Source organism: Phaethon aethereus, assembly GCF_964289735.1.
Source record: "Phaethon aethereus genome assembly, chromosome: 18".
Classification (NCBI taxonomy): Eukaryota; Metazoa; Chordata; class Aves; order Phaethontiformes; family Phaethontidae; genus Phaethon; species Phaethon aethereus.
In genome coordinates this window covers 5,954,368-5,965,677 of record NC_138594.1, presented here as the reverse complement: position 1 = coordinate 5,965,677, position 11,310 = coordinate 5,954,368, and the positions used below count along the sequence as shown (strand labels likewise).

Below are 11,310 nucleotides of genomic sequence, written 5' to 3'. Positions count from 1 at the left end.
TGAGAGGCTGTAGTACAGCCATTGGGTTCCTTGTCTGGTAAGCCTGTAAAACGGAGTGTGTTGTAATTCCAGGGCCAAGCTACAGCCTTGGCTAGAAAACCTCCCTTTTGGAAATGGGGAAGGAGGGCGTGCGTAGTAGTTCCCAATGCCTGCAAATGGCTCTGCCCATGAGCTGGATGGGATTCCTGGCAGGATGCTGCACCGTGACAGCATTCATTTTTAAAACCAGTTCTTTTTGCCATGTATGTCATGGTGCTGCTGATTGCCATGTTTGAAGTCACCTGCACGGGCTGTGCTGAGACTTGGCCAGAGCTGGTTTGAGGAGGTTGTGGTGCGGTCTCGGTCAGGTGACGTGAGGATCAGGCTCATTCTTGTCATGAAAGAGGTTTTGTGGAGTGCTTGTGAATAAAAAACGGGCCTAACAGGCTGCCTTGGTACCATTGTAAGGTGCCTCCGAGGCAAACAAAGGTTAATTTGAGACCTGGGAACACAAGATGGGCTCCAAGCTAGAGATTACATCTGAAACAGGCTTAGAGACTAATCTGTAATGCTCATTTGAACTGGCTGAAAGCAGCCTGCCGTGAGCTTGAGGGGGTTTTGAAGTTCGCTGGCTCAGGGCCAGGCTGTCTCTTGCCATCTCTGCAGTAGATCGCTCCTGCCCAGCTGACGTACAGCAAATAGCGTCCCAAGTGGAAAAAGGCTGTGCTCAGAGCTGCTGCCAGGGATCCCGTGCGGCGCCGGGCACCTGGCCTCTCTGCCAGCCCAGGATGCCACCGTTTAACCCCGCTCCCATCCCTGCCTCTGGGGCTGTTCCCCAGTCGAAGGCTCGCTCTACTACATGCTACAGCTCCTCTGCCCCAGAAGGTGGGGGGTCTCACCCCCACCCAGTTCATCAAAAGAACAGAAACAGGCATAAAAGAAAATCATTCAACATTTATGTAATTACACAAAGTGGGAAAGTCTCTGATTACACCATGGCTACTGCTGTGCAATACCAACCCTCTGGCCACCACCAGCTGGAGTAGCCTCCCTAGTGGGTCTTCCTGAGTGCCAGCTTACATGGGGTGGCTGAAGCATTCAAGACCTTCACCTCCCTTGGGTTTTTTGGGGAGGAAAAATAACTAAAAGAGTGATGATTGCTTAGACTCACCCAATGAGCTAGCACATTCCCTAACCCACCTGGCATGGGGCTTCCTTCTCAAAGGACTTAGAGGGCACCACATGGACCCTGTGCAAGAAAAAAAACCCCAACAAACCCAGTACCACACTCCAGGGGGCTGTAGGCCAGCTCTCCAGGATGCTCAAAGGCCAGATGCATTTCTGATGGCCCAGCTGAGCTACAGTAACCCTACTCCTAGCTGATGGCTTTTAAGTCCCTTCCTTGTCTGAGACCACCATGTCCTAGAGAAGGGGAAAATGGCAGAGCACACTGTGTGTCTGTCACGGGAGAGGGCAGCCAAGCCGCTGGCTTTCCTGCTGATCATGGAGGCAAACATGCTTCTGGAAGGTGGCACACATCAACCCAGAGCTGGCTGGAGTGCAGGCTTTATGCAGTCCAGGAGAGAGGTGTTCCCCAAACACGGCACCTCCCAAGGGTTCATCATGCCTGTTGTGGTCCCACTGTGGTGACGAGCATTTGAGCTGGAGTGTGATGGCAAGGTGAAGGGCCTTTTCCAGCCAGAGGCTGTCACACATACACATCTCCAGCATCCTCTTCCAGCATCACTCTGCCCCTCCTGTGCTTCCCAGCCGTCTTCGTGGGGCTGGGAGGTTGCAGCCACACGCCATGACGCTTCTTGGTGCCCCAAAGGCCACGTTCAATCACTGAGCTATAAAACAAGTTGCCGGAGATCCCCGAGGAAATGCAACATTTCCCTATACCAGCATCAGCTTGCCCCTTACCTCCACCACTGCCGCTGTGGTGCGGCAGGTCTGCTCCCTGGGCTGGCTGGCCAGCTGGGGAGAGCCCTCAGGATGGAGAAGGTAGCCTTCGGGAAAGAGGAGAAGAGCCACAGGAGTCCTTGGACTTGCCCCCATGGGCCGCCACCAGGGCTCACCGCTGGTAGAGGGTCATGATCCCTGCCCGGTGCAGGCTCCTCCACAGCGCCGCCTCCAGCATCATGTCGTGGTTGGCATAAAACACCAGCGGCTTCTTCTCCAGCTCGTAGTAGTGGTCTGAGAACTGCTCGTAGTTGGCCGTGATGAACCCGTAGGCACTGACCTGCGGGGATGGAGGTGGGACAGACGGACAAAGGTTGGGGTTAGGGCTCAGCCTAAGGTGCTCCATGCGCCACCGCCACCCCACTGGGACAGGGGCTGGCACGTGTAGGATGGCCACCAGGACATGCTGGTCCCCAGCAGGAGCCTTACAGCAGCTAGTCACAGGTCCCCAGCAGCCAAAGGGGGGTCCCCTGGTCCTCAGGGGAAGGTGGCCCCATGGCCTCTTACCTGGTCGCAGGTGTGGAGCGCGGTGAGGAGCATGAGGGCGCCGGTGCTGGGCATGTAGAGCGAGCCGTACTGCGTGTTCAAGAGCTCCGACCGCAGGAACCTGCCGCGGACACGGCACGTCGGCGGGGCTCACTGCTGGCACAGCGCCACGGCCCCCGGCACCAGACCCCGCAGCACCCAGTGCCCGTCCAGCCCCCACCATGCACTCGGTGATGCCAGTGCTCAGTAAGGTAGGAGCACAGAGTGAAACAGAGGGCTTGTGTAGATTCTCTGATGGCTACTATTAAGGTTCAGCTCATTTACTGCAGGTTGCTGAAAGGCACCTCCCTGCAGTGTGAAATCACCCCAACCCAGGCTCCTGCTTTCATGAAAGGTACAAAAAGTCAATCCCTTGGGGCCCTACCTCTGCTCCTGTTAGGCTAGTCCAAAATACAATTTATTTGGGGAAATGGGAGGAAGGAGAGGACAGGGAGGCTGTAGGAGGGGATGTGAGCCGTGCTGCAGTGAATGGGAATGGCAGGGGAGAGATGCCTCTGCCTTGTCTGCAGAGAGCAGGACCGAGGTGGTTCTAGTGCCTGGGGAGGGCTGGGACTGCGCTTCGATGCTGGGCAGCCACTGGTCTGTACTGGAGAGGGCAGTGGGAGGAGGCAGGCGGTCTGAGGCCAGCCCGGAGCGCAGCTGCACAGCAGCCACGGCCCTCGTCATCCTCACCTCGCTGTCAGGTACTGCAAGAAATCGGGATGCAGCAGCTTGAACTTCTCTGCAGATGCCTCCAGTCCAAAATACTTCTGCGGCCTACGGCGGGGTGAGGAGAAGGGCAGAATGCGCGTCACGGGAGTCCTGGGGCTACTTGGGGTTTATCCCACCAGGGACAGATGTAGGGTGAGGGCAGGCAAGTCGTGCTCCCTCCGGTGCGTCACCGAAGGTGCTGGGGGGATCTTAAGGGGGCTACTCACTGGTCCCCCTTGTCCGAGCCCTCGGGGACCGGGCTGCCCTGGATGGCCGACTTCAGCATGACGTAGTCACGGATGTCAGAGGGGATGAAGATATACCTCAGGTCCTGCAGCGGGGACACAGACACGGTGCTTGGGGGGGGGCTTTGGGGCACGGCCCATGCCAGTGGGGCAAGGGTCAAGGGCCCCCGAGATGGGGAGAAGGTTTGGGGGGCAAGCCCAGCCTCAGGGGACAATTTGGGGTCACCTCCCCAACAAGCCCTCGGGTTCTCACCTTGGCCTGGGGTATCTGGGTGAAGCCGTACTCCTCGTAGGCGATGAGGGAGTTCTTCATGGTGTTCACTGTGAAGCCGTAGAAGGAGATCTTGGTCCCGACGTCCTCCTCGAAGCCTTTGATGACAGCGCCATTGAGCCTGCAGGAGAAGGGCAGGACACGCGTCCAGGGCCAGCCACTCCCCAGCACCCATGGCCCCATCCTGCCCAGGACCCATCCCCACCTGAAGACCAGGTCGTGAGCGTCGATCGCCTTGCCCTGCCGCGAGCCGTTGAGGATGCCACCGTTGCCCACCACAGCGCAGCGGACGCAGCCCCCGGGGAAAGCGTCCCTGTTGAAGAGGTGCCTGTTGGCGGAGGCGTTGAGGAGCCGGAGGGTGCTGCCCACCGCTGGAATGGAGCAGCATGCGGCCAGTCAGCAGGGAAAAGGTGTGTGTCAGCCCGCGTGAGCACTTAAGCGTGCAACAGCACACACAGACAAGCGTGTGCAAGATCACATCCAGGAGCAGCACACAAGAAAGCTCATGCAGGAGAGGGGTCTACGAGCGGGACGGGGGGACACCAGCCAGACCCTCCTCTCCCAGGCTCGGTGTCGGCCTCCTTGCAGCCAGCCCCCCTCCAAAGAGCGGCTGCCTGAGGCCGTGCGCGGCGCGGGGACGCAGCCGCACATCTCCAGCCCCAGCCCTGCGGACGCCGCTGCCGTGTCCCCTCCTGACAATGTCTCCTTGCGGCTGCCACCGGTTGGCTCCCCCCGCCGTCCCCAGCACTTCCCAGCCCAGGCACTGAAGCCGGCGGCTGCCGGGGAGAGCAGAGAGTGGGCTTGGGGCAGGAAGGGAAACAATCTCCTTCCACAACAATGGAGCGGGTTGTCCGAGCTCCTCCGGCCCCAGTTAATATTATCATGCACACACTGGAGCTTTTATTCGGGGAAAATGTCACAAGATGCAGCAAGCGGCGTTTGCAAAGCCGTCCCCTCTGCCCCGCGCCCTGGGAGGCAGAGTGGGGAGAGGTCAAGGTCCCCAGTTCCTCTCCAGGGCTTCTCTGCCTGCCCCACGTCTTCAGTCCCTTCTGCTGGGCTCCCCAGGCCCCTTGAGCTGCCCCACACCCTCCCATTGCCCCATCTGCTGCCACCCCCATGCCGTCTGGGTCTGTACCTGCGTGGGACAAGCCTTGCCAGCCGTAGGGGACGTGTCGTGTCTTCAGCCTGTCCCAGGTCTCCGGAGTGAAGTGCTGGTCCCACATCAGCACGGGGGTGTCGAAACGGAAGATATCCCCAAACTTGGGGTCTGCCTTTGCTCTGGCCATCACTGAGTGGAGGCACGTGCTGGGCTGGGGGGGAGGAAGACCTCGGTTCAGTCTCTGGCCTGGATCTACCTTCCATCCAACATCTCCAACCCTCATCAGGCATCAAAGACAGGACAAACCCAGGGACAGAAATGCTCCTTGTCCATCATGTGTTCTGGTGGGTCACTCAGGCAGGGCACTGCCTCGTGCCTCAGTTTCCCCAGCTGCAAAACACCCTTTGGTACTGAGCTCAGCGGGGCTGGGAGGGTCAGGGCTTACAGAGTCATCCAAGAGCAGGAGCCCTGTCAGGGTCTCAGCATCTTCTAGTGTGGGCACCTCGCTAAAAGCCTTTGCTGCAGGAGAACAGCCCCAGCACCCAGAACTGGTCCCTCCCAGAGCCTGGGTCCATCCTTATGAGTCGCCAGCCCGGGCTGGTGGCCCGGGTGTCACAGGGTTGGAGGGGGTGGGTGGCACTGGCTCCAACCTCCAAACTGGGGAATTGCTCAGGGAGGTGCTGCAATCGTACCAGGGAGGCTCGGGGACACCCACACCTATGGATGGAGGGGGTTGCTCCCCGCCCCACACACACAAACCCCTTCCAGATGCTGCTGCTCCTCGTCAGCTTCCCCACACAGACCTTGAACCAACAAAACCCAGGAGGGAGAAGGTACAAGGGACACTAACCGTACTGCGCTAACGATTACCTGCTTTCTGCTGGCCTTGGGCTCCTCCAGCTCGGCAGAAGGCTTGAAGGACTTCCCGCTAGAAAGGAGAAAACATATCGCAGAGTTAAAGATCCATCCCTTGGGCACTGGGGAGCCCTGCAGCGGGGTCCCAGCTCGCGCCAGGGCCACCGCGCACACCTTCCCCGTTACCTCTCTAAGCCACCTTCAAGGGCCCATCTGCGGCCGCCAGCTTGGGGCGATGTCCCTGGTGGAGCCAGGACCAGCGGCTCCGGCTGCAGCAGGCTGGGAGAAGAAGCCAGGGAGGTGAGATGGAGTCGGCGCGTCCCGGCACCCCTCCACCCCTGAGAGCTACAGGGCAGGACCACGTCACCTGCACTCAGCCGCCCTCGACCTCTGCCTGTGCGTGTTTCTGCAAGCTGTGGGTTTGCAAAATACTGGGTTTATGCAGAAAGCAGCTGCCGTCTCCTGGTGGGTTCCTCTCTGGGACCCCAATGTACCAAAAACTCTGCCCAGCCCAGCCAGCAGCCTTGGGGGGACCCCACCAAGACCTCCCCAGTAATTCCTGCCATCCCAACCTTCCCAAGCTCAAGCAGGAGGAGGGGGACGGGGCTGGGACAAGCCAGGCAGGCCAGCAGGACACGCTGAGTTGCTGCACTGGAGAATCAATCGGCAGCTGGGATCTGAAGGCTCTCGGGGTGTACGGGACCCCCTCTTCCATGGCGCCAGCCGGGGCATGCCCCGATGCCCCATTAGTGCCGGGGATCGGGGCAGAGGGTCCTCTGCCCCGAGCAGCTCGGGGTGCCCTGAGCCCCACAGGGGCGAGGCAGGGCAGACTCGGCCTCCCGGGGGAGCACGGGGCTGGGACCAGGGGCAGGCAGGGTCGCAGCCTGGCGAGCAGGAGGTGGGAGCCCACCGGAGGGGAACAGGCTCCCATTCATCCCCGCACAGAAGGGCCCTTCAGAGCCCCCCGGCGCCGCCTCCAGCCCAGCCGGCAGGTGCTCGGGCCAGAAGGGGGGTATTGTGGAGCAGACAAGGGCCCCCTTGTTACGGGATCTCTGCCTGGGGGCCGGGGACAGGTAGAGGCAGGTGGGGAGCGGAGCTCTGCCTCCCCCCCGGCCCCCGCCGGCGCGACGCTGCCCGGCGCAGCAGGCATTGGGTTTCCATCCCCGCCACGGCCCCTGTCGAGACCAGCAGCGCCCACAGCCCTGCCCGGCAGCGGATCCAGACCCATGTGCCACCCAAACCGGCTCCATGCCACTCGGGGGGTATGGCATGACACGGGGGGACAGCCCGGTGCTGGCACCGGGGGCTGCAGCATCTCCCCAGGTGTGGATGGGGGGTCAGGGCCAAGCGGGCTGTGGTCCCCGCTCCCCCCTTGCAGCGTCGCAGCATTGCCGGCTCCAGGCAGGGGATGGGGAGGGTGAAGTCATCCCCCCTGTGCAGGGTCTGAGCACCGCCAGCGGAGCAGGGCACCTTTTTAAATCAAGCCAGTGCGTCTTGCCTTGGTGTCCCGTAAAAAGCCAGTTCCCCGGCAAGAGCTGCTGCCCAGCAGAGCCCTCGCAGTTCAAACACACACGCTCCAGCCTGGGGGCAAGGTCCTCGGGTTAGCCCTGCCCTGTGGCCATGTCCTGCCCCCCAAACATGTGCCAAGAGCCATCCTGCTAAGTACAGCAGTGCTGACACCGGGGCTGGCCCCAGAGCCGGGAGAGGGGTCGCACACGGCACTGCCCCCACCTCCCCTTTAGTCACCAGCCGGTCCCTGAGGCTCATCCCAGGAGCACTCGAGCCAGTGGACAGGAGGGAGGGCAAAGCCCCAGGAGGGTCCACCAAGGTGGGACTGAGCCGTCCCAGGGAGATGCTGGAGCTGCAGCTTTCTGCAGGGCCTTTCTGGTGTTATCACTGCAAGCATCTACATAAACCCAGCCTGACCAAACTTGCCTGTTCCCCCGGCTTGCGGCCGGGAGCGGAGCTGCCCTGGCAGGGTCCCGGCACAGCGAGGCACCGGCTGGGAAAGGCCATCCAAAGGCTGTACGAGACCTCGTGGTTACACTGGAGGCTGCTCTTTCAGCCCACCTCTGCCAGGTCCAGGCAGCACACACCGGTCAGAGCAGAGCTCACCCATGCAAGAGTCTTGCAGCAGCTACAAGGAGAGCTCTGTGTGCCGCGTCAGCTTAGCTGCAACGAACCACCACGGGACCCCCAGGGAGCTCACCCTCAGCGAGCTGCCCCAGCCCTGCTTGCTTCCTCCATCTCACGATGCAGGAGATCCCTGGACCACATGCCTCTTGAGTAGGAGCTTCTCAACACGACCAGCAGCTGAACGATGGACCCGGGACTGAAGAATCTTCCCTGCTCCAGAGCCAGAACCGGCTCCTGCAAAGCACCAAGCTCCCTGGAGCAGGGCACCCCTCTGCACCCAAAGCCCCTGCTTTGGCCGGCCACCCACCCTTTTTCTGGCTGCAGAGGTGCAACCCACCACCAAACCCCAAGCCCCATTACCCTCACACACCAAGCCCAAGCTCGTGCTGCCCAGGAGCCACACACAAACAGCCTCCCCAGCCCTTCCCTGCTCAGGCTCACAAGCCCCAGCTGCACATCTCTGCCCACCCAGCCCCTCCCCAGCCCTCCAGGCTCTCCTGCTCCTCTTTCTTGGTACAAACCCTTCCCTGGCTCAGCCCAGTGCCTGCTGGAGAAGGCAAAGACCCCGGTGCTGGCAGCGGGAGGGTGCTGTGCTACTTTCTGAACTGCCAGGGATGCTGCGAGAGTGCCCGGGGCAGCGCGGGGGGCTCAGCCCCCACAGGCTGCAGGGAGGCGGGTGCAGGCAGCCCAGCAGCTTGGCTCCTGCTGATGTTTGACGGGAGCTGGGACCCACCTCCAGCCGTGGCCAGACACGGTGTGTGGCACTTGCTCATCGCTTCTTCCAGGACTTGTGCTGACCCGATAAACTCAATCCCCATATCGGCACCTCCCTGCACTCGCATCCCAGCTGTGGGTGCTGGAGCCAGCTCCCCAGCATCGTGGCAGCCGTCCTGGCTGTGGCCGCTGCCCAAAACCTGCCGGGGAGGGTGTGGGGCGTCCGGGCCCCCCTGCCAGATGGCAGCTCAGCGGCGCGTCAGGGAGCCAAACGCTTTGATGTCACCCGCCAGGATGTGGTGAAGCACCTCGTGATGCTTGGTTGACTCAGGAGATGACAACCCTCCTCGGGACCAGCCAATGCACAATGGGGCTCTGGGGAAGGAGTGGCCCATGGCTGCCCGGGCCCTGGCCACGGAGCCAGCCAAGCCTGGGTGCGTTCTCTCACCACCGTGGCATTCACAAATATGATGTCTCTGGTCCACAGCCACTCCTGTTTCCGGAAGATAACACTGTGTGTGTATTGTGAGCACACACTCCGGCCTTATCTTCAGCAAACTCTCCCAGGGCCCAGCAGAGCCATTTGAGGCAGCTGAAGCAGCAACGCGAAACCTCTCTCGGAAGGCGTTTGCTCCATCCCATCGTGAAGAGACGACCTCCAGAACCCATCTTTCCCCGGCGCAGAGCCAGAACGGCATGGTGAGGCTGGGCAGAGCTTCGTGCTCATCCTGTCTGCCCTAATAATAAAGCCACAAGTGGTCCCAGCAGCTCATCGGCAGGGTTTTGGAGAGATGGCGGGGCAGGGAGTGGGATGGAGCTGTGCCCACCTGAGCCCTGGGAATTCCAGGGATGCAGCTCCCTGCAGCCCTGCTGACTGCAGGGCGGCTGGCTCTGTGGGGACGGGGGCATTTCTCCTGTCTCCGGAGGGGCCTCACCGCTGCCGCCAGCTCTGCGCTGAACCAGAGGAGGACTCGGCATTGCCGTGGGTATCTGGCCCTTGGGTGATCTGGTGCTGGCAGCAGCCAGCATCACTCAGGGGATCAGCTTCCCCCTGACCTCCTTCGTCCCCCCTTAAGTCTGCATGGAGACGCGGCGCACGCAAAGCTCCCCACCGAAACGTGGCCGCCTGCACCGACACCTGAGCACCGCTCGCCCTCCCTTTCTGCCCCGACGGCGTGCAGAGCGGCAAGCGTGCGCTCTGTGACAGTGTGTCACCTCCGGACTCAGCGCCGACTCCTCCGGGTGCGCGGTTCAGGCTGGACAAGCAGCGATCACGGGGTGGCGTGTTGTAAACACAGGGAATCGGAGCAAACAGGACTCACTCTGGTTTGGGTCTAGCTTTAGCGGTTGGATTAAAGCCAAGAGGAGAAGTCCAGCAGAGCTTTGGAGCGCAGGCCAGCTCTCCCTCACCTCGCCCTGGGGGTCTCCTCCTCTCTGGGGCTGCACGAGCTGACCCTCGGTCCCATCAGTTGCGGGGCAGGAGCCTGGGCCGGCTCTGCGGTGGGGGGACCCGGGGCTGGGGCAGGTCCCAGCAGGGGTGGGCAGTGGCTGAGGTACCTGCAGCCTGCCACATGGTGGGGGACCCCGCTCCTGGCTCCCACCCCGTGGGTCTCCTCCGCATCCTGCTCCCGGGACAGGCCACAGACTCTGTGCCAGCACGTGGCTCGTTTCCACTCCCAGCTCCAGTGTGGTCCTTGGGCACATCCTGCTGCCCTCGTGGGCCTCAGTTTCCCCGCTCGTGGACATCAAGCTGTTTGCGGGGAATTGCTCCACACTCCAGCCGCAACTGGGCTCTGTCACACCGACAGCACCCAAGAGCACCCAGCATGGCGGTGCGGGACACCCATAGCACTCTCCCAGCACATTACCTGATGCTTGCAGGAGGGGAGAGGGCGGCTGGTCCTGCAGACCAAGTGCTGTGCAGGCTCCCTCACGCCCTGCCTGCTCAGCCGTGCTCCCCAGGGCTCCCTGGGGGACCCCAGCCCCCTCGCCTGCCTGGCACCGGGGAGACTCAGGAAGGGGCTCGGGGAAGTTGCGGGATGCAGGGGAGGCAGGCGTGGCCGCAAAGGGGGAGATGCAAATCGCTGGAGTTTGGGAAATGCTGTAGCCCCTGGGAGTTTGCGAGCGGGGGACGGGCAGCCCCAAGGATCCGAGGGGGCTGCGGGCAGCCGTGCCCTGCCCCTGCAGTGGGGGGAGCAGTGCAGCTCCACGGGGACCAAACCTCGCCCCGGGACAATCAGCCGGCTCCGATCCTAAATCAGCGCAGCGGGGACACACGGGGCTTGCAGAGGGTCTGGCCAGCTGCTGAAGGGGGCTCATCCTGCCGGGGGCTGAGCACCCTCAGCCATCCCTGGACCCAGCAACGGTTTCTTTGCACTGTGATGGGCTGAACCCACGCGGGGATCCCTGCAGCCCCCCAGGGTCCCACCCTGGGCACCCTGGGCTCGGCTGGCAGTCGTGAGCAGGACCCGGTGCCCAGGACGCCTCGCGGGGGAGGGGGGGGGGGCGTGTCAGAGCCTGCCGCAAGCCCATTTCTCAAACCAGCAACAATCGGGGGCACAGCTGGGACAACCTGCACTAAGGGGCCCACACCGGCACCCCAGTTCCCCCTCCTCATCCCAGCGCGTGGTACCTCATGCTGGATTTACACATCCCCGCCTCCCACCCTCCCTCCCCGTCCCCACTTACCTGGCTATGATCCTCTGGCTGGCGGGCGACTCCACCGTAGCGCAGTAGCGGCCGTAGAGGAGCAGGGAGGATGTTAAAGCCGCCAGGAGCAAAAGGCAGAGCCGTTTCCAGTGCGGGGATCCCAT

General features: G+C 62.2%; 1 protein-coding gene across 1 annotated transcript; it reads right to left on the bottom strand.

The window, feature by feature from the left end:
* Positions 1-2,053: 2,053 nt before the first annotated feature.
* Positions 2,054-11,310, bottom strand: ST6GALNAC2 (ST6 N-acetylgalactosaminide alpha-2,6-sialyltransferase 2; the record flags this gene model as incomplete). The annotated part of the gene is made up of 10 exons (XM_082008174.1): positions 2,054-2,221; positions 2,449-2,548; positions 3,160-3,243; positions 3,405-3,508; positions 3,676-3,814; positions 3,899-4,064; positions 4,829-5,003; positions 5,663-5,720; positions 5,834-5,926; positions 11,186-11,310. 10 exons carry the CDS (start codon positions 11,308-11,310, stop codon positions 2,054-2,056), a joined length of 1,212 nt encoding a protein of 403 aa, XP_081864300.1.